This window comes from Schistocerca serialis, chromosome 1 (genome assembly GCF_023864345.2).
Source record: "Schistocerca serialis cubense isolate TAMUIC-IGC-003099 chromosome 1, iqSchSeri2.2, whole genome shotgun sequence".
NCBI classification, from domain to species: domain Eukaryota; kingdom Metazoa; phylum Arthropoda; class Insecta; order Orthoptera; family Acrididae; genus Schistocerca; species Schistocerca serialis.
The window spans coordinates 15,361,024-15,383,585 of NC_064638.1; the positions used below are offsets into that span (position 1 = coordinate 15,361,024).

At 40.8% G+C, this 22,562-nt stretch overlaps 1 protein-coding gene across 1 annotated transcript in view; it reads left to right on the forward strand.

The window, feature by feature from the left end:
- LOC126460181 (molybdenum cofactor biosynthesis protein 1-like) overlaps positions 1 to 22,562 on the forward strand; it is a 95,117-nt gene that overhangs the window by 63,301 nt on the left and 9,254 nt on the right. The window contains exon 6 of the mRNA XM_050095906.1: positions 4,784 to 4,869. Coding sequence (XP_049951863.1) covers positions 4,784 to 4,869 — 86 coding nt within the window. The remainder of the gene's footprint in view (positions 1 to 4,783; positions 4,870 to 22,562) is intronic.

The following is a 22,562-nucleotide window of genomic DNA, read 5'->3' on the forward strand; positions in this document are numbered from 1 at the left end:
GCCAAGGTGGCAGGGAGCAAAATAAGGAGTGATCAAAAAACTTCCATTTGAAGGCTGCATAGTTCAGATCAGTATGCCACACACACACACACACACACACACACACACACAGACACATCCATCCACACATATACCCTGCTTGTGTCTGTATATGTGCAGATGGATATATGTGTGTGTGGGTGTGTGTGTGTGTGTGTGTGTGTGTGTGTGTGTGTGTGTGTGTGTGTGCGCGCGAGTGTATACCTGTCCTTTTTCCCCCCTAAGGTAAGTCTTTCCACTTCCAGGATTGGAATGACTCCTTACCCTCTCCCTTAAAACCCACATCCTTTCGTCTTTCCCTCTCCTTCCTTCTTTCCTGATGAAGCAACTGTGGGTTGCAAAAGCTTGAATTTTGTGTGTGTGTTTGTTTGTGTGTCTATCAACATACCAACGCTTTCGTTTGGTAAGTTACATCATCTTTGTTTTTAGATATATTTTTCCCATTTGGAATGTTTCCCTGTATTATATTATATATCAATGCTTTCCTCTCCCACAACTATCCTGCAGACCTTGCCCACAAACAGATCTCCCAAGCAATACATTCCTCCCCACCCAACAACAATGTTACTACCCCCAGACCACACAAAAGCATCCCCCTTGTCACCCAATATTATCCTGGCCTTGAATACATCAACTAATTACTCCACCAGGGATATGACTTTCTCAAGTCAAGCCCTGAAATGAGATCATCCCTTGACAATATTCTCCCCACACCACCCAGAGTTGCCTTTTGCCGCCCCCCTAACCTCCGTATCATCCTTGTCAAACCCTAAAATATTCCCAGACCACCTTCTCTACCCAGCGGTTCCTACCCCTGTAACCGACCCCGATGCAAAACCTGCCCCATGCATCCCCCCACAACCAACTACTCCAGCCCCGCTACTGGTAAAACATACACAACTCAAGGCAGGGCCACATGTGAGACAACACGTCATTTATCAGCTGACATGCCTGCACTGCACAGCCTTTTACATTGGTATGACAACAACTAAACTGGCTGAGCGCATGAATGGGCACAGACGAACTGTCCGCCTAGGAGATGTCCAATACCCAGTAGCGGAGCATGCCCTCCAGCATAATTCTAGGGACCTAGGAACCTGCTACACCATATGTGCCATTTGGCTTCTCCCACCCAACACCAGTACCTCGGAACTGCGGAGATGGGAACTTACACTCCAACACATCCTTTCATCCCGCCATCCCCCTGGACTGAACCTATGTTAACCAACGTCACTCCCATTTACTCTTTAGGCTTCTCCTCTTTCCCTTTCCTCTTTAGCCATTCATGCATCTTTTCATCCTACATAGTTGCATTTATCTTTATACTATGTACCTCTTTACTTCTGTATTCATCCTCCTTGGTTTGAAGCTGGCACAGTAATTACAGTAGAATATCTTTGGCTTCCCTCTGACATCCATGCCTCCATCTTTGCTACCCTCCCTGTTTACCTTTCCCCTGTTGCTTCATAACCTGGGTTGTGAATAACTGAATCCACTTTCCCTTCTTCCCCTTTTTTCCCCTCTCTCCTCCCTGATGAAGGAACGAAGTTCCGAAAGCTAGGATACGTCAATTTTCTGTTCTGTTTTGTGTATGTATCGGCTGTACTGAGCTGAGGTAAGTACTGGCCAGGCCCTCTATCTCTTTGTTAGTATTTCTTTCATATATATAAACACACACACACACACACACACACACACACACACACACACACACACACACACAGACAGGGTGATGCGTATTAACATTTAAAAACCTCCAAAGCACTGTAGATGACCCTGAGACAAGTAATTTAATACGAGACACATGGGATCACAAATGTTAGATACGATACAAATTTTGGGAAATGTGTCAAAAGTGAATGATAAATGTCACCAGATGATGTACCTTGCCATGCTTGCAGTGGTAGAGCCTCTCGGTCTGTCACACTTGATCATCCCAACCCAAGTCAAGTATTCATATCATTGTGGCTACGGACACACATGTGCGACTTTAGTGATGGCGTTCAGGATTTGAGTCTTGCATCTGGCAGGCAGTATTTTTTCATTGTGTTAAACAATTATGTATTTATATTGAAGTTTATTATTTTATTTATCGATCTTGCAGTTTCCTTGATTTCTTGCAAAGTACAGTACAATGAAAACCTACCGTATTGCATAAAAAGTAGATGAGTATAAACTTCAGAATAGCATAATTGCCATTAAATGACCTATGTTTTCTTTACTAACTAATGTCTGTAAACAAAAAGAGGACAGAAGCAAAAAACACAAAATCAGAACTGCTTTTGCTTGATTACAGCAGGGACAATAATTTTGTAACATCTACATTTACAACAGATCATATTTACAAAATGTTTTCGAAATTTGCTCTGTTTGCTCAAATGAAAGTATTGCACTGCTCAATCATTCCTTTACACTCAACCCCGACTGCTGCACATGCTGTGGGGTATGTCATCTGGTTATGTCATATGTTCAGTGTTTCTCACCAATTTTTGGGGTATTTTGAAATGTACAGAAAGGCAAATGCAGAAAATTATCACATTTTGCTGCATATTACCTGCGTCACAGCAAAATAATGTATACAAATCTTCTCAGATTTGCCACTGAATAACTTTGTGCAAGCCTCACAATATTTCACCAACTCAACTGTTCGTCATCTTCAGGTAGTGGTGGGTCCTGTCATCACTGCTGCAAGATGTGACTGGTGATATTTGCACAGCAGAATTGAAATTTGTCAGGCTAGAAGCAGGAGTACGAATGTGTGGACAGGCACTCCCAGTTGGATGGAAATGCCATTCATAGTAGCCTTCTGCTTATGTGTTGTGGGCAATGACTGCACTTCTGGACACTCATGTGGTTAAAAGCTGAATTAACCCTCTGCAAGATGCTGCATCAGGTCATACATCGGAGGATCTGGTTTCTACTGTTTTAATTTCATGGCAGTCAGTGCTGGATTCTGGGCAGTGCTTAGTCAAAATTCCATATTCCTGTTGGTAAGATTGCCCACCGTATGGATACATGCCTCATTCTTAAAAACACAATCCTAGAGTGATGATGCTGAGGATAAAATTTCAGTCCTCTTGGGAAACGTGTGGTGCCCTGTATTCAGGCAGTGCTCTGCTACCACTAATTTACTGGGTGGCATTTTTGTCAGCGCTGTTGAACACAGTGTTCTTGCACAATGTGAGGTGTCTGCCCTATATAAGATTTCCCATAATGGCATCAGATCTTATATATGATCTGTGTTTTCTAAGGTCAAGATTGTCTTTAACTGAACACAAACAATTCCTTAGTTTTGCTGGTAGACGAAAAACACACTTGATTCTGTTTCTCTTAGTGATTCTTTCTATTTTTGAAAACATGCCACTGAAATATGGTAGGAAAGCCATTTGCAGTGCTTGTCTAAGTATCTTCATTTACATCCCTACACTGAACTTGCTTTGCTCAGAACACATTGCAAATCTGTTTACAAGAATAAACATTCTGCTGGAACACTGTTCTTAGGTGTTACAGTTCACCAGGCAGACTGTTGGTATCTGAGATCACGTGTGCTCTATGTGCCAGGGAGTGTAAGACACTACCACATTGTGCAGGGTGATGGCAGCTTTTGGACCGCAAATATAACTCTGCGTGTATCAGTTTGCAGTAGAGACTATGCCCCAGTGTTGTGTCAGTTTTCTTCTAACTGTGACATCCAGGAATGGTAAGCTGCTGTCTTTTTGTACTTCCACAGTGAACTGAATATTCAGATGGACCGAGTGCAAATGCTGCAGGGACATAGGTAGTGTCTGTATTATGTGGGCCACACCACAAATGTCTCTTCAGCATTCTGCCAGAAGGAGGAATGTTGGATATTTACTAAGGGAAATAGAGGATCTCCCATGGGAACACTGTCCACTTGATCAAAGTAGTTGGTGTTACATAAGAAATAGGATGAGGTATGCACATGTTTAAACAGCACCACAATTTCTTTCTCAAACTTGCTGCTAATAACCTCTAATGAGGGCTGTAGGGCACTTTTGTAAGTAATGATATAACATTTGAGCTAACTAAAAGATCTGAAAGTTCTAGTTTAAGCATCTTCAGGTATTCTATGAAATCCTCTGAATTCTAAATATGATGGTCATAGTCATCCACATGATAAATTTCAAAGCTGTCATGTGGAAATTGCCAGTTGCATCTTGCAGCAGTGATGGTGGAAATCACCACCACCTGAAGATGCCAAAACGTTGCGTCACTGAAATATTGAGGGAGGGACTTGCATAATGTTATCTGGTGGGGAACCCAAAGTGTTTTTGCAACAGATCTATCAGGCAAGCCTGAAAAGTCACATATACTCCAAGCAGTAAGTACCTGTTGTAAAATGGTCACATTAGTGAGCTTGGCAATTAATTAACAGTTTATCAATAAATTTGGCTTCATTTTGCAAGAAATTGTGCTGTGTTCCACTACTCCCTCTTCAACAAAACTAATGTCAGTTTCTGCACCACCTCTTCAGCCCGAGATCCTATGTATACTCTTGAGCATTTGTGTAAGATACCTGTTTATTTATAAAAATAAAAGTAACTTCTATCATGACTTTCCCATTCTTGTCCAGTGGGTTTGTTATCCTGCTGTTGCCTACTGCAGACTACAAGATTACTGTTGAAGATTTCTGAAAAGTTTTTCTTCCTTTTTAGTGTACCAACATTTCACTGTGTGGTAATTGCCTGGTACTGTTTAACGGGTGTTTTAACTGTTGTTTCAGAGATGCAATACAAAGCAAATGCAGTGAGGATGACTTGCTTGCCATGATTGGGGCAGCAGTGAGAAGAAAGAAGAAACAACATGGAGGTAAGATACATTACAGCAAATGTAACTCTATAGATAGAAAGAAAATTTCTGCTGAACAAGTCATAGCAAACATAAGAGCAAAATAGAACGAAAAGCAACAGTGATAGAACCTGTGTTTTTTGTGTAAACTTGGATTTAATTTTTTATGTAGTATTCATTCTGATTAATGCCCATTGGTCAACAGTATATTTCAGCCCTAGAATTTGGTTCTGCAAGGTCCCCCAGATAACCATATATGGCTGTTGTAACTCCTTTATTGGACTTCATAAGTTTTCCAGCAACAAATCTTTTTTTTTTTTTCTTTCTTCCTTTCTTTTTTTTTCTTTTTTTAAAAAAAAGCTAAAATGCAGAAAACATCATAAAGGAAACACTCACAGAAAAGCATCAGTGTCCTTGAAACAATGGAAACTCCAGTAGGAATATCAACAATGTTGGAAAAGACAGATTACTACTTACTGATGAAGGCTGTGGCTGAAAGCTTTATGTAAGTGTCTTTTAATTCTTCCCATCTGCAGCCTAAGGTATCTTCTTTATGGTAAGTAACAGTCTGTCTTTTCCTTCATTATTCATTAGTGTTCTTTGTTTTTATTGCTGTTTAGCAAGCATCGTGTGGTATATAAGGTATGTGAATAGCGTCAGATGTTGAATCATCACTCTGGAGGATATGAAGGTGCTGCATATTGGTGTGAGACAGCATTATCTGATGAGAGTTTGAAAGAAACCTCATTGTGGATGTCCATTTGGTCACCTGGTTAAACCTTGCAACATCTGTATTTTTGGAGTATTTGGATCTGACAGTGGCCTGATGTTGGAAAGTAAGGGCATACTCATCATCAATCTTCCAGTTGACTACATCAGACCACTACAAGGGAGCATCACTGTGTAGTGTACTGAGTACATTGTAATCTGTTCACGTCTGTGACTGCCATCTGAGAACAAGTACAGTAAACTCTCGTGCAGCTACACTTTTGGCTAGCTAGATTGACACTTGACAAGTTTCAATTTGCGTGCACCTGGAGCCAAGCATTTGCTGGTGTTTTTTGGCAATCTACTGCTAATCAGTGCACTGGTGCATGTCAAAAGTCCAAGTATCGTCAATTCGTGCGTGTGTTGGTTGAAGCTCTAGTGTGTTTCTTATTCGTATTGCATGGTTTCATGCCACTGCCATCTATTGGAACTCCTTGGAAGTGCAGTACATACAGTATTGTTCTATGCAGTGCAACGTAGCCCTGTCGAAACCGACAATTAGAGTGCGCCGCCTAACACTTTCCACTTGTTGTCGGTACATCAAAGCTGAGTGTTTAACAGTGAACGTACAACACCCTGTTGTGGTGCCACGTGGGCTTGGGTAGAACAGAGGAAATGGCATAAATGTATCGAATGCTTTCATTTGATGGCTGCCACAGCCTGGTTTCAAAAATCAAAAGTTTGTCTAGTGCATCTCGAGTGTTGTCAAGTTGTGCATCTGTGTGTTTCTGGTTTGAGGTTTTGTGCTCCCACTATGTGCCTTAAAGTGTCCAGAGATAAAAGGGGCCAAAAACCATAAAGGATTCAGTCGAGTGTCTGTAAAAAGAACACTGAACGTGACTACGGCCACGAAACATAAAACGAATGTGATCTTGTTGGAAAAAGAGTTTCAGGTCCTCTACTTTGTCAAAATGAGCTGATGAGCTGATTGAAGAAAAGAAGCAAGAATTCCTCGGAAGTAGTGGCTGGCAGGATCGTTTCAAGAAGCGGCATGGCATTCATGAAATTGCCATCAGTGCCAAATCATTATCTGGGGATGAAGCTGCTACGCTGATTTTAAGAAGAGACTGCACACAATCATTGACAGAGGAGGTTATACTGGCAATCAACTTTACAAATGTGGTGAAACTGAGTTGAATTACAAAATGCTGCCAACGAAAACCCTTGCCTCTAAAGAAGAAGAAATGGCTTCCGGATACAAGAAAATCAAAGAAAGATTTACTGTCCTCACTTGCAGTAATGCCACTGGCAATCATAAACTGTGTCTTACTTTAATTGGCAAATCCAAAACACCAAGAGCATTTAGACACCAACCAACCAGCTTTGCCACTGAGGTACACGAATCAGTCTTAAGGCATGTATGAACAGTGCCATCTTCAGAGAGTGGTTCCAGGCAGAGTTTGTTCCAGCTGTAGTAAATTACATGGAAGGAAATGAACTTCCTTGAAAAGCGCTACTTCTTGTGCACAGTGCACCTTATCACCCAGGTGATCTGCAAGATGGGGATATCAAAGTTGTATTTCTCCCACAAAATGTCACATCTCTATGTCAACCGATGGACCAAGGTATTCTTGAGGCGATGGAAAAACATTACAGATGCAAGATGCTGGAATACTTAATAGGTGTGATTGATGCTGCAGATGATTTTGTGGAAGCTCTTAAAAAAATCGATGTTTTAAGTGTCATTCATTGATTGCTGAAGCTTGGAATCTAATTCCTCCAGTTCCTCTTGTTAGGTCTTGGAAAAAACTCTTAGATCGTAAGGTAACCTAAGTGGTGGGAAGGAGGAGGCAACACCGAAACTCAAGCTGACATAATTTTGGTGAATTTACTGGAGAAGCTGGTTGTAAAGACACACACTTCGAAGACATTGAAGAGTGGATGGAAAATGGCATTTTTTCATGTGACTGAGGATGAAATCGTCCAAATTGTGACCGATCATAAAGCGTTAGAAGACTATGTTTCTGATGATGAATCAGAGAAAAATATTCCTCACACACTCTGTTACGAAGTGATCCAAACTGTCCTGGAGTACATCAGCCAACAGGAGGAGACGATTTATCCTGAAATAGTTTGATTTCAACGTTGGAGATGTATTGTTGCAGCAATAGTTTCTCAAGCAAAAAAACAAAAAAAAAGACATTTGTGAATTCGTTACAAAAAAATAAACTGTAATGAATCATCCTAGAACTTCTATGTCCATAACTTAAAAAGTTATTTTTTTAAATTTCTTGAAAGTTCCTCTAGACAGACTTTTCGTTCCTTTGAGTAATCTCTAGGTTTGTTTCATAATTTTGTTCAGTAGTTTATTTTTTATTCAAAAGAGCAGGTAATAAAATTAAAACTCCTGTTTTTTCCTGCTGCCAAATAAGGGAGATTTTTTTCTGTAAGAATGCAAAATAAACGAGCTTTGTTATACAGCATTTAAAAACTTCGAGTTTTCAATCATAGTTTGGTGCCTTTTTAACATGTCAACACAATTTTTCAGTAAAAAAGTGCAGGGTTATTTGCAACCGTATCAGTAACGTTTTACATACCCTATGCACGTTTTACGATTGTATTTCACAATATTGACGCAATTTGGAGTGTTCACATGTGAAAACAGGGGGACTTTGATTTATCTGAAATTTTTGTTATCGGAACCGGCCACCGTCCCGATCATTTCGGATAAACAGGAGTTCACTGTAATAGACTCCTTGCAACATGCTGTGTCATACAGCTAGGAGCAGCCAGACTATGCAATTGCCGTCCTGCGCATAGGCTGCCATTAACACCCAAGCAAATGACTGCATGTGAAGTGGTGCCATGATCGAGAAGTACAGACTGCTAATGAATGGTGTCACATTATGTTCACTAATGAGTCCCAGTCCTGCACTGCTCCAAATGACTATCGTGGAGAAGTTTGACAGTGACCCGGGGAGATGGGGAGAGGTCCCATTCTTCCACATTTTGGGGGGGGGGGGTCACAAAGGAGTCCCATGGTGTGGGGAGCCATTGGGTATGACTTCAAGTCACGGCTTGTAATGGCCAAGGGAACTCTGATGGTACAGCAGTGTGTAATAGTATTGTGGTGCTATTTTTCAACAGGCCAGTGCTGGTCCACATGTAGTATGTGTCTCTTTAAATTGTCTGCGTGATGTTGATATACTCCTGTGGCCAGCAAAATCCCCATATCTGTCCCCGATAGAACATTATGGGACCAACATGGACGTCAACTCCATCCCACTGCCTGTATCCATGATTGCAATGTCCAGTTACAACAGTTGTGGATCACCTTTCTCAGGAGGGTATGCAGCAGCTTTACGACATCCTCCCGCACTGTCCAGGGCAGACAGGGTGCATTGCTGTATTGATAAGTGGGCTCAAACTGATAAGTTCTGTGTAAATTTGACTCTGTTTTGTTATCACTGAAATAACATCACATACCCTCTAAATTCGCTATGTTTCAATTTGTTTTCTCCCCACCTTCTGAGTGTCTCACTTTCTTTCAAGCAGTGTAATTTAAGACAGACATAAGAATATGAAAATGGGATGGCATATCACATTGCTATTCAACTATGCCCCTAAGAAAATTGTAAGGTAATGGAGAAGAGCAGGTGCACTATTACACTGACTAGAACATAAACTTAAAGATAGAATTATATTGTGTAACCTATACCGATGACATAATACTAATTGACAAAAACATCACTGATGTGCTAAAGCAATTTGAAATATTAAGGGAGCAAGCTAGGAAAATTGGACTACTAATTTCATCTGGAGAAAAAATTCTTGGCTGATACCAAAATGGCACTAGTTGAACTTATATAGGCAACGACATAGTATTTGGTGTTAAAGAGTTTAAATAATTAGGTGAAAAAGACCACTGAACATCATAATGAAAAGAAGGCCATAGAATCCAGACTTCAGAAAATACAAACAGTCTCTCAGTTAACTAAAAGTATTTTTCCTGGAACTCTAAAATCTAACATTGTGCAACAGTGATCAAATTAGAATTTCTTTATGCATGAGATAGACTCTTTGTCCAACACAAGACATGAAAACAGCAAACTGAATTAGAAGAATGTAAAATTGTAGTAAAAATCTTAGGTCGAAGAATAAAAGATGGAACACATCACACAGAACCCAGCGTGAAATCTCCAGGCAAATTCCTAAAAACTCTTGTTACAATGTGTCTCCAAAGAATCCAACTTGTGGGACATACAGAAAGAATGTATCCAAACAGGCAGCTCATTGGATTCCCACATACTTGAAAAATAAGATCCAACTGATGAAAACAAACAGGAAGAGACCTTAAGAAATTGGAATCACCACATTTACAGTATTCTGATGTAGTGATGAGTCACACAGAGTGCAGTTTCACAGTAGCTTGATCGATGCTTGTACTTGTGTATGTAGTATATGCAAGTGTGTACAGCGTCTATTCTGGTGTACTCACAATATGCTAATTTAGTGGCCGAGCAGTAAACCGGATCCCTACTCGGTTCCAGTGTGCTGTGCTAATTATTCTTCTTCACTTGACATTTATGCTTGGAGCTGCAAGAGAGGTCTTTTTCCAGATAGTGCCACAAAAACAACAAATTCTCAGATATCAGTTTAACTTACACTCTTTGACATCATAGACAACATTTCACATTAATATGTTGCAGAACACTAGATTAGTGTTAAAATTGCCAGAGTAAACATTGTTCTCCATGTGACAGATTGTCACCCGACGTCCAAAATCAATAAATTTTATATCTCTGCACAGAGAAGCAGCTGGTTGCTCATTGTCATCTGTGGTGCTAATCAATGGGTAGAGCTCGTTGCTGGCACAGTGCCACCTCAGAGTAAGTGGCCCCTCATCCCAGCAGGTGGCGATGTTTAAACACCCGTATAGCTCCCCAGACTTACCACGTCTGTGGATAACTCCGTCTCCGCGCAGAACTTCCCACATTTCCCACACAGTGGGCCATAGTGTCTTTTACACACAATAAATCTTCAAACTTATTTCATTGGCTAAGTTAAATTTCGAGTGTGACATGCTATTTCGTAAAAAATAGCAAACGGTAGACATGGATGTTATTGTGACTCTTTCCTAAGGCAACATTTGTGTATTACACTTGTAGAAGTGCACTGCAACATAAAACAGTAGACCATAAGTTCAAACAATGGAAACTCCAGGTTGGAATATCAGCAGTGTAGGAAAAGATAGAGTGCTAATTACCATAAAGATGGCACGTTAAAATGCAGACAGGCACAGTTAAGACACTTACACATAAGCTTTTGGCCACAACCTTCATCAGAAAAAGAAATAGAAATACACACCATTCATTCACACAAGCAAGCACACCTCACACACACATGACCGCCAACTCTGACAGCTCAGGCCAGAATGCTAGTCTGTAAGTTTGCTACACAATAAAATAATTATTCTGAGCTACAAGAAAAATGGATTCAAAGAACTAAACTGCTTGAAGAAAAAAAAGGGAAGCTCCCTGAAGCAACATAGTTTCACGAGTGTGCATACCAGTGGTAAATTATGAGAGTCGCAACTCTCTGAAATGGATACAAAGGCCACCAGATTGCATTAGCTTTGTTTGCGTCTCGGATTGTTACCATGAATGGTAGGAGCAATAAGAGATGTGAAGAGTGTAAGATGTTGAGTGATCCCTGTGAAGGACACAGATGCCCTGTACTTCTGTGAGTCAGCATTATCAGCACGTAACAAAATTTGAAGGGGCCTAATTGTGTGTCTCCATTTGCCAGGCTGATTGAATTATGCAATATGCAGATTTGTGAGACATTCAGATGTGGTAGTGGCCCCATGTTGGACTGCTTGGGAACGTAAGGGCGGCGTGCTTGTCAGCAAGCTTCCGGTTGACCGTGTCTGACGAGCCCATGGGAGAATCGCTGTAATGTACGCCGAGCACATTGTAACCCTTTCACACCTGCACCTGTCATGTGATCAGCAGTGAGTCACATTCTGCAAGACCCGCGATGACAGTTGTCAGTGAGTATGACAACGACATAGGGAGAGGGCATGTGGGGCAGCATCAGATATGACTTCAGGTCACTCTGACAGCACAGCAGTATGTCATGGACATCCTACATCCTCATTTGCTACCTCCATGTCCAACGGAGTTACAAGAGACAGAGCAGTGAAAACATATCCAGTTGTTGACTCACAAAATGGTTTTGAGCTGTGACACATGTAGTCTTAAGTGAATCATTCATACAAAAAGAAAAGAAGAAGAAGCTAAAGTCAGAATGTGAAAAAATTGGAGAATGGAATAGATATTTGAAGACTTCACACTTGAAACTCCCAGTTTTCCTATTGTGAAAGTGCCTTTGTGACCATATGCATTTCACTGACGATAAACTTTTTTTTCCCCCTTGGTCTTGGCTCCATATTTTTTCATCCAGTTGAGTCAGAATACTTGCATAGTATTTGTGCGGTATTGTTTCAGTCTTGCAAGCTAATCTAAAATACAAATCCCTTTTGCATCCTAGAAAACAATGACCACTCTTTCTCTCCGATGAAGTCACCTTGGCTATTTTTGTGCAACTGCTGTTTCATTTCGGTCATCTCTCATCCACGGGAACAGATTGGTGCATAGAATCAGTTGTGTGTCAGATTATCCCAAATTGTTTTTCACATTAGGTTGTAGTCAGGCTTCAACAGACATGCCACTCACTTTCTGGTACAGCCACGGCATCAACTGTTTTGCACATCTTTTTAATTACTGATCTTGCAATATCACACTGTGTTCTTTCTCAGCATTTTCATATTTGATTGTAATTCTAGGAAGTTGTTCATGAGTCATCTTACAGACATATGCCACATATGAATTCAGCCACCCATTCCTTAACTGTTGACTATGAAGGAACTCCCCCCATGAACCATGGACCTTGCCGTTGGTGGGGAGGCTTGCGTGCCTCAGCGATACAGATGGCCGTACCGTAGGTGCAACCACAACGGAGGGGTATCTGTTGAGAGGCCAGACAAACATGTGGTTCCTGAAGAGGGGCAGCAGCCTTTTCAGTAGTTGCAGGGGCAACAGTCTGGATGATTGACTGATCTGGCCTTGTAACATTAACCACAACGGCCTTGCTGTGCTGGTACTGCGAACGGCTGAAAGCAAGGGGAAACTACAGCCATAATTTTTCCCGAGGACATGCAGCTCTACAACTTGACTAGAAGAAGAGATCGGTTGGTAGGACATGTTTTGAGGCGTCAAGGGATCACAAATTTAGCATTGGAGGGCAGCGTGGAGGGTAAAAATCGTAGAGGGAGACCAAGAGATGAATACACTAAGCAGATTCAGAAGGATGTAGGTTGCAGGAGGTACTGGGAGATGAAGAAGCTTGCACAGGATAGAGTAGCATGGAGAGCTGCATCAAACCAGTCTCAGGACTGAAGACCGCAGCAACAACAACATGAATGAACTGTCTCCTAATAAGTAAGATGATGCCTGTAGAAAAGTACAGCAAAACAGTAATCTCAAAAAAGGACAGGATAGACAGTACATTCTGTAGGACATATTAAAAATGATTGGTAAAAGAGACTTGGTGTGTTAAATGCAGCTTTTGATTACATGATAATTGAATTGGATAGATAAACAATCTACTCGCTAAGTGGCGGCAGAACACTCACATAAGAGAAGATTATAATTAGGCGAGCTTTCAGAGCCAGTAGCTCATTCTTCAGGCAGAAGGGTGGAAGTGGAAGGAAGAGGGGTGAAGGATAGGTCTAGGAAAAAGGGTAGATTTTGAGAAAGTTACCCAGAACTGCAGATCAGGGGAGACTTTCCAGATGGGATGAGAAGGAAAGACTGATTCCACATCTACATACATACTCCGCTAGCCACCATATGGTGCATGGCAGAAGGTACCCTGTCTCACTACAATAGTCTGAATAAAATTACTTGATAGTTGACATCAATGACTTGCTGCAACAATGCTGCCACATTGGCTACCAGCTACCGTTTGGTTACAGGTGACAACAAACAAGCGGCTCACTTCACAAATTATGTTAAATGTTTAACACAGAGCAATTTTTCTAGTGGCTGGTGCAAAGTATGTCAGAAATGTTGGATACTCTGTCGACTATTGATTTAAAGTGACCAGTGACTGAAGTGGGGCAGACAACCCGTTTTGTATCCCTGACTGTAAACTTGTGTACTAACCCAGCTGAGAAAATTGTGGTCAACAGTCTGCAGCAGTACTAATATCATTATCGCTTTGTTCATGGCGATTAAAGCTAACCCTTAAGGGTAAACTCAAGACAACAAAAACTCAATTTCAGGGCTGAAAGCAAATTGAAATTTCTCCGTGTCATTTGTTACCTGTAACTATCCTTACACTAGCTGCACATGCTGCCATGTTAGAAACCAGTGAACAGTCCGTGTGGGCCCTTAGTCGTGGATTATGGATGACTGAGGCAGATTCCAAATGAAGAAATAATGACAGGACGAAAAATAAGACCTAATAGAACAGTCAAAACAATGATGAAAAATGATGCAGCAAAGTATTAAAAATAAAAAAAATACATTTAAACCAAATAATTGAATGAAAATAATAATCACACTCATTTGGTTAGATTTAGAAATAAAAATTTTGCTACATTGATGAGATTCAAACCTACGACATGCTACACATTAAATTAATCTACCAACCATTGTGCTATGCCACAGCACTGCATGAAGTATTTATATATGTGAATGTAGTGACCCAGTTCCAACTATGAATTGCAACCTTAAAAATTTCAGTTTCACGCAGTGTAGTGAAAAGCTTATTTAATGTAAGATGATCTCTGTAAATATGATAACTATAAGTATGATACTGAATTACACCTTGTGCTGAGTTATTCGGTAGTGTTTGGTTAGTGCTATGAATGAAATGTGTGTCTTTCATTAGCATTGTTAATGTGTGTTGTTTTTGGTGTAGTTATCGCATGTCATGAAATATATAATAAATGTGTCAGGCTCATAATTCGGGATACAAATACATCAAGAAAGAATGCTGAACCAGGAATTGGAAGTGACTGGCCAATTTTGGTGGAGTTTGGCAACAGCAGACAGTTCAAGTGTGACGCTGACAACTCTTATTGGCGTTTGAAGTGCCAACTATCAAGTAATTTTAATTCGACTGTAGTCAGTTCCTTTCCCGTTCCATCTGCCAATCGAGTGGGGAAAAAGTGAGTGTCTATATGCCTCTCTATGAGTCCTAATTTGTCATCTCTTATCTTCGTGGTCCTTATGCGTAATGTATGTTGGTGCAAGCAGAATTGTTCTCCAGTCAGCACAGTGCTCCTCAAAATCCCTCCAGGGATTCCCATTTGAGTTCCAGAAACATCTCCATAATACTTGTATGTTGTTGTTTCAACCTACTGTTAACAAATCTAGTATCCTGCCTCTGAATTACCTCAATGTCTGCTTTAATTCGACCCCTTGCGGATCCCAGACACTCAAACTGTACTCAAGAAGAGATCACACTAGCACCCTATATGTGACGTCCATCACAACTGAGCCACACTAGTAAAATCCACCCAACAAACGAAAGATGATTATTCACCTTCCCTACCATGACCCTCACAAGTTTGTTCCATTTCATATCACATTGCAAAGTTATGTCCAGATATTGAAACAATATGACTTCTTCATTCATGACATTCTGGCATTATGGATTTGTTTTTCCAACTCATTTGCAGTACCTTATATTTTTCTACATTTAGGGTTAGCTGTCATTTATCGCACCAACTGGGAACTTTGTCCAAGTCATCTTTTATCCTCCTAAATCACTCAACAATGACACCTTCCATACACCACAACATCATCAGCATACAACCACAGATTACTGTCCACTTTGTCCATCAGATCAGTTATGTACATAGAAAATATGAGTAATAGCGCTCCTATCACACATCCCTGGAACGATCCTAATGATACCCTAGTCACTGATGGACACTCACCGTCGGGATAATATAGTGGGTTCTATTATTTCAGAAGTCTTTGAGCCACTCAAATGTCTGGGAACCTATTCCATGTGCTTGTACCTTTGTTAAAAGTCTGCAGTGAGGCACTATGTCAAATGCTTCTCGGAAATCAAGAAATATGGAATCTGGGTTTGTGAATTTTGTGATGGCAAAGTTAGAGGAGCAATGCATCTGCATTAAATTTTGTGTGAAACTCAAGAAAACCTTTACAGAGACACACCAAATGATGCTGGGAGCCTATAGCGATGAGTACTTAAGCCATACTCGGTGTTATGTATTATTCACACTTTTTAAAATGGCTTTACAAAAGTCAAAAATGATCCTTGTTCAGGACGCTCTTAGATGTCCCCTGATGACGCTTGTGTCAGGAACGTCAAAGAAATTGTGTGTGGCAGTTGAAGATTCACTGTCTGAGAGATTGTAGAAGAATGTAACACTTCAATTGGATCATGTTATGAAATGACACAGCATCTTGGAATGCATTGTGTTGCCGCCAAGTTCATTCCACGGCTCATGAGTCAAGACCTAAAAAACTTTTTGGATCTCACAAATGAGAATGAGATGTTCCTTGCGAGAATAGTATGACCCCTGCAGACTTCTTTTTATTTCCAAAGTTGAAAAGGATGAAGTTTTGCAATGGTAGATGAGATAAAAGAAAATTCGCAGACGGCACTTTATGCGACCCAGCAAGAGGTGTGTCAAGACTGCTCCTGGAAGTGGAAATGTTATTGGGAGCAGTGTATCAATTGTGGAGGAGAGTATTTCGAAGGAGACAATCCATAGTAACTAAAAGATAAGCATAGAAAATTTTGTGGACAAAGTTCTGGAATTTTTTGAACAGACGTCGTATGACAAAAGAGCATGCTGAGTTGCCCATGAGCGATGCTTTGTACTGATTTGTGGACATAAACTTATTGGTCTCTATGAAACTGATTAGATTCAAACCCAGAATATGTTCAAGAATCCTGCAGCAAACTGATGTTACGGGTATTGGTCTGCAATTTCGTGGGTCTGTTCTTTCGCCCTTCGTGTATACAGGAGACGCCTCTGTATTTTTTTCCCCAGTTGCTTAGGTCTTTCTGCTGGGTGAGAGATTCACAATAAATACAAGCTAAGTAAGGGTCCAGTGCCACATAGCACTCTTTGTAAAACCAAATTGAGATTCCATCTGCAACTGGCGACTTATTTGTTTTTAATTATTTCAGGTGTCAGGGATGCTTACGAGGGTGGTTTGAAAAGTTCTTGAAACAGAATAGAAAAAAAATACTTATGTCACTGAAACTTTTTTGTTTTCCAATGTACCCTGCTTGTAGATTAATTCACTTGGTCCAACAGTGTTCCAGTACCTTGATCCCATCTCGACAATGATTTTCCTCCAGGCCTACAAAATAGTTGTCAACTCAGGCTACCAATTCTTCATTTAAGTGAATCTTCATCCACAAAGAAAAATTTTCAGTTTAGGGAAGAGGCACGTGTGGCAACAATTCATACCTTAGTTTGTGTAATTTTACCATGGCGATAACACATGCGTGCGAGCGTGCATTGGCTTGATGCTAGATGACTTTCTTCCTTATTAAACCTGGCCTTTTTCGCATATCTTTTGTTGTAATTTGTCCAGAAGGTTAGCATAGTATTCTCCAGTAATTGTTTGCCCAGTGGGGAGACAATGTACAAACAGAATCCTCTTCTCATCCCAGAACACTGATGCCATGATCTTCCCTGCTGAAGGAATTTGGTGGCGCATCCCAGAACACTGATGCTATGTCCTTCCCCGCTGAAGGAGTTTGGCGGCGGAGATTCAGCATGTTTCCATGGCTTTGACTGTTGCTTTGTTTCTGGGGTATAGTAGTAAACCAAAGTTTCTTCGTGGTCACAAAGCAGCACAAAAGATCTTGTTTGTTTCTCCTAAAACAGACCAAACATTGTTGTGATATGTCCATTCTCATGCGTTTTTGACCCATCTTGTGAATACCTTTCAGATGACATCTGGCAAGCATGAGCAATTTCATGCCCTCTAAATTGGTGATCCTCCTTGATCATTATGCGGACTTTTGCAATGATTTCTAGAGTAGTGACACATCTTGGCTGACCTATTCATGGTTGATCATCATCTAAGCTCTCCTGACCAAATTTAAATTCATTTATCCACTTGGCAACAGTTGAAGACAAAGGAGCAGAGTCCCCTGGTGTATTCTGGAAATCGGCATGAATGTCCTTCGCTTTCATACCTTTCTTTATGAAGTATTTAATCACTGCTTGAATCTCGACCCCTCCCCCCCCCCCCCCCCCCCCCCCCCCTGTACCATCCCGTCTTTGCAGATCACTACACAGGAACAACAACAGAGCCGTGTCACTGCCACAGCTCTCTTCCAAGAGCACTGACATGGTACGTGTTTACAGGCAACAGTCCAACGAATATCATGTGAACAACTTGTGCTAGTGCTGGCCTCTTGTGGTGATTGTTGTTAGGTGTCTTTGTGCTATTGTCAAATGACGGTATGTTTATATGATTCTCTTGCATGAATGATTTCTTAAATGCAAAATTTAAAACTATGTCCTACTGCCACACCAGACTGGTCAAGTGACTTGATGGAAAACTTTGACTCACTTAGTGATTTTACATAGGACAATAATTTCCCCTGCTTCTCAGCCAGATCTTTTGCTGAGGTATGACAGTGGTAGTAACCTTTCCTTGTTGCCATTTGGCATTCTCTTTTGAACCAAGAGTGCAGTAGCTTTTCCTTCCTCAGTATTTTCCGAATTTCATTGTTAAACCACAGTGGCTCTTTTGCATCCTTAATTCGTTTACTAGGTACAGACTTGTTGAGAGTGCAATTCTCGATCTATTTAAGCTTTGACCATAATCTCTCTACGTCCATCTTAATGGAACTAAGTGATGTCAGTTCTGTCTAAGTGAGATGCTAACATCTGCTTATCTGCTCTTTCTGGCATGAACATTTTCCTAGCCTTCTTGACTGATTTATTAATTTTTGTAATGTTAGTTGTTATGATGTTATCATGATTATTAATCCCCATCTCTATGCTGAAGTCATTGATGATATCTGGGCTGTTTGTAACTACAAGGTCTAAGATATTTCCATTGCATGTGGCGTGCCAAACTAGGTGCTCAAGACAATTTTCGAAAACCACATTCAAAAGTGCTTCACAAGATTGACTGCACCCCCTGCAATGAAGCCATAGGCTACCATCTATACTCAGTAGGCTAAATTAACCTCCAACTAGCATTGCATGATCTAGGTATTTACGTGCTACTGTCTGTAGACTTTCTTTGAATGGCTCCAAAACTGTCATAGCAGAACTGGGTGGCCTATTAAAACATCCATTAATTAACGTGATTTCACATAGACTTGTTATACGCAACCAGATAACCTCACTGTCACAATCAGCTTTGACCTCAATAGAGACAATGGACACTCCCTCTCCTACAGTGTCTAACCTGCCTTTCCGATATATATTCCATTAATCATAAATATGTCAGAGCTTTCTACTCTGGGTTTCAGCCAGCTCTCAGTCTCTGAGAATAATTTGAGTGGGAGACTTTCCTGGATGGCAGTAAATTCGGAAACTGTGTTACAAGTACTTTGACAACTGATAAAATTTTGACAATCTACACTGGAGTGAATTCAAAAGATAAACCTCAACCAACATTGAATGTATCTTGGTGATAAAGAGCCAAAATAAATAAATTGATGATTTTATTTCATTTCATCTGATTGAATGAAACACACACAGCATAACTACTCAGAAAAGAACTATAGTGCGGATTACATTTACTATCATACATGTAGCACTCTGAGAACATTTCACCTTGTCATAGTAGTCCTGTGTTTTGGAACTAGGCAGTGCTTCATTTCACAAAGCGAAAGGAATAGCTTGTGTAAAAAAAAAAAGGAAGAGGAAATAGTGGTTGCTGGTGTTTTTAACACTATCATTCAATTTAGTTCCTACTGTGAACTTTGCAGCTAGGATATGTAAATGCTCTGAGACTGCTATTGATAATATCTTTATGAACAAATCTAGGGGAAAAAAGTCATATCACAAAACCAATAGTAAATGGACTATCTGATCACGACGTGCAGCACCTTGTGTTAAATGTTGAAACTTGTCAGGAAAAAAAAATATTAAATCTGAGTACAGGAGGATAATAAATAAGCCAGAAATTGAGGAATTGACGAAATTGCTCAAAGACATGAACTGTAGAGATGTTTACCTGACTCAAATGGAAAATACAAAGCATTTATTAATAAAGTTACCTCCTCTTTTGAAAATTGTTTTCCCCTAAAGGTAACTCAAATCACACAGAAGTCAAAAGATAAACCATGGATTACACAAGGAATAAAGATATCACGTGGGGCAAAAAGGAGACTGTATCTACTATCTAGGAACATTTCTGATATTAGAATTGTAATGCATTACAAAGAATACTGCAAAATATTGAATCAAGTAATCCAGAAATCGAAGTAGCTTTATTAAAAGAAAAAGATAATTGTATCGGGCAACAAAATAAGAACTGTATGGGATATAGTGAAGACAGAGAGAAGTGGGACCAAAAAGGAAGTGGAACAGATAGCTCTAAAAGTAAACGAGACTTTGGTAACAAGTGCATGTAGTGTTGTAAATCTCTTAAGCAAGACTTAATTTTTGTTACTGATGGCTCGGGATTATCAGGTTCGGTGAATGGTGCAATGGAGTATCTGGGACCAGTCTTTGAAGAACATCGTGTAGAACCTATTCGAGGAACTTTGAATTCCAACCATTGCTTCTCAGTATACTTACCCCTTAATGAAATTTGTTGCAAGTTATATATCTATATTTCCAACAAATAGCTCAATACATATTATCAATACTAGGAATAAGAACAATCTACATAAAGACCTAAAATCACTTATGTTGGTCCAAAAGGGGGTCCAATATTCAGGAACACACATTTTCAATAAATTACCAGCAACCATTAAAAACTTGGGTTCAGATAAAGCACAGTTTAAACAGAGTTTGAATGACATTTTGATAGGCAATGCCTTCTACTCTATAGATGAATATCCTAACAGAGACTGTTAGGCCAGCGTAAGTAAAAATATGTTAAATTTAAGTTTTGACAGCACTTGGTTGCAACAGTCAATATTAGGTATTTTGTGTATGCTAAATTTATTAATAGTGCATAACAATGTTTCATTCTGACAGTGTATTAATTCTGTAAATATTAGCTTTTCCAGTTTACTGTATTGTATTCACCTATTTTGACAATCTCGTGACAAATGATCAGGGTAGTGTGGTGTCACCGCCAGACACCACACTTGCTAGGTGGTAGCTTAAATTGGCCGCGGTCCATTTAGTACATGTCGGACCCGCGTGTCGCCACTGTGTGATCGCAGACCTAGCGACACCACAAGGCAGGTCTCGAGATACGGACGAGCACTCGCCCCAGTTGTACGGACGACATTGCTAGCGACTATACGGACGAAGCCTTTTCTCTCATTTGCCGAGAGATAGTTAGAATAGCCTTCTGCTAAGTCCATGGCTACGACCTAGCAAGGCGCCATTAGCCTTACCTAGTTTGAGAGTTATCGTATAAATGTCTCAAGAAGAACGTGTAAACCAACAAAGAATAAAGTTAAGTATATTCCAAAGCTACGTATTTTCTTGATAGCAGTCATAACGTATCTTGTTCCAGACTTGACGCCAGTCGGCGAGTGTGTACGCGTGCCTTTCGGCTCCCTTCCCAGTGTGGCGTAGCAAGCTTGTTACGCCACAACAGATTGGCGACGAGAGAAGTGTTCTTTCTGATTGCTTACATTTACTTGTGTCATGGCTTCGCCAGATGTACTGTCCAAATTTTATCGCTTGCAGAATCAGCAGACACAGGCGTTATTGGATGCCCTTGGACAGCTCGTCCAGGGTCAACGTGCCATTCAAACCGATGCGGCAGCTGCCGCTTCACCGCTACCGCAGCCACAACTCGCAGTTGCACCGCCTTTTAGGCACTACGATTCAGCGCACGAATCGTGGCCAGAATGGTCCCGACAGTTTGGTTTTCATCTAGCCGCCTACAGAATTCAAGGTAATGAGCGGCAGCCGTTTTTGCTTTCTTGTGTCGGTGTGTCCACCTACCGTGTGATAGTGAAATTGTTTCCCCGACGCGACGTAGCAACTCTGTCCTACGAAGAAATTTTGTCTGCTTTAGATACCTATTTCAAGGAAACAGTCAATGTCGTTGCAAAAAGGTATACTTTCTTTCGTGCAAAACGTACGGCCGGTCAAACTAATAGGAAGTGGGTAGCAACATTGCAAGGACTTACTAGGGACTGTGCCTTTCACTGTGACTGTGGCCTTTCTTATTCAGATACAATGGTACGTGATGCAATTGCACAGAACGTTTCTGATGTTCGCATAAGGGAGCAAATTTTGAAACTAGTTAATCCCTCCCTTCTACAAGTGATAGACATATTGGATAGACAAGACACACTTGACTGTGCTCAGGAATCTTTTGTAACTTCGCCAGCCGTGTGTAACATTAACCGGCCTGCCGGGCGAGCTGCGCGGCCCGGTAACCTGCCCTCGCGCACTTCGACGCAGCTGCCGCCGCGCTCTAAACCAGGTGTGCCGCGCCAGCCCACAAATGCAGTGAAATCATGCCCGCGGTGTGCTACTCGACATTCGCGTGAACATTGCCCGCCACGCCAAGCTATTTGCTTTTTCTGCAGTAGGAAAGGACATGTTCAAAGTGTTTGCCAGAAAAAGCTCAGATCAGACAATCACAATCATTCCAGGCCCTTTGCTTCGCACCGGAATCGAACCAAGAACACTCAGGATCGTGGATCTTCGCCCATGGACATTCATGTAGTTAATTCCGCTTCGTCCAGTGCCAATTTCTCTAACAGTGACGGTGTTCGTCCCACACAAAGTGTGCGTCGACGTCGCCGGAAATCACGTCAATTAGCAAGTGATGCTG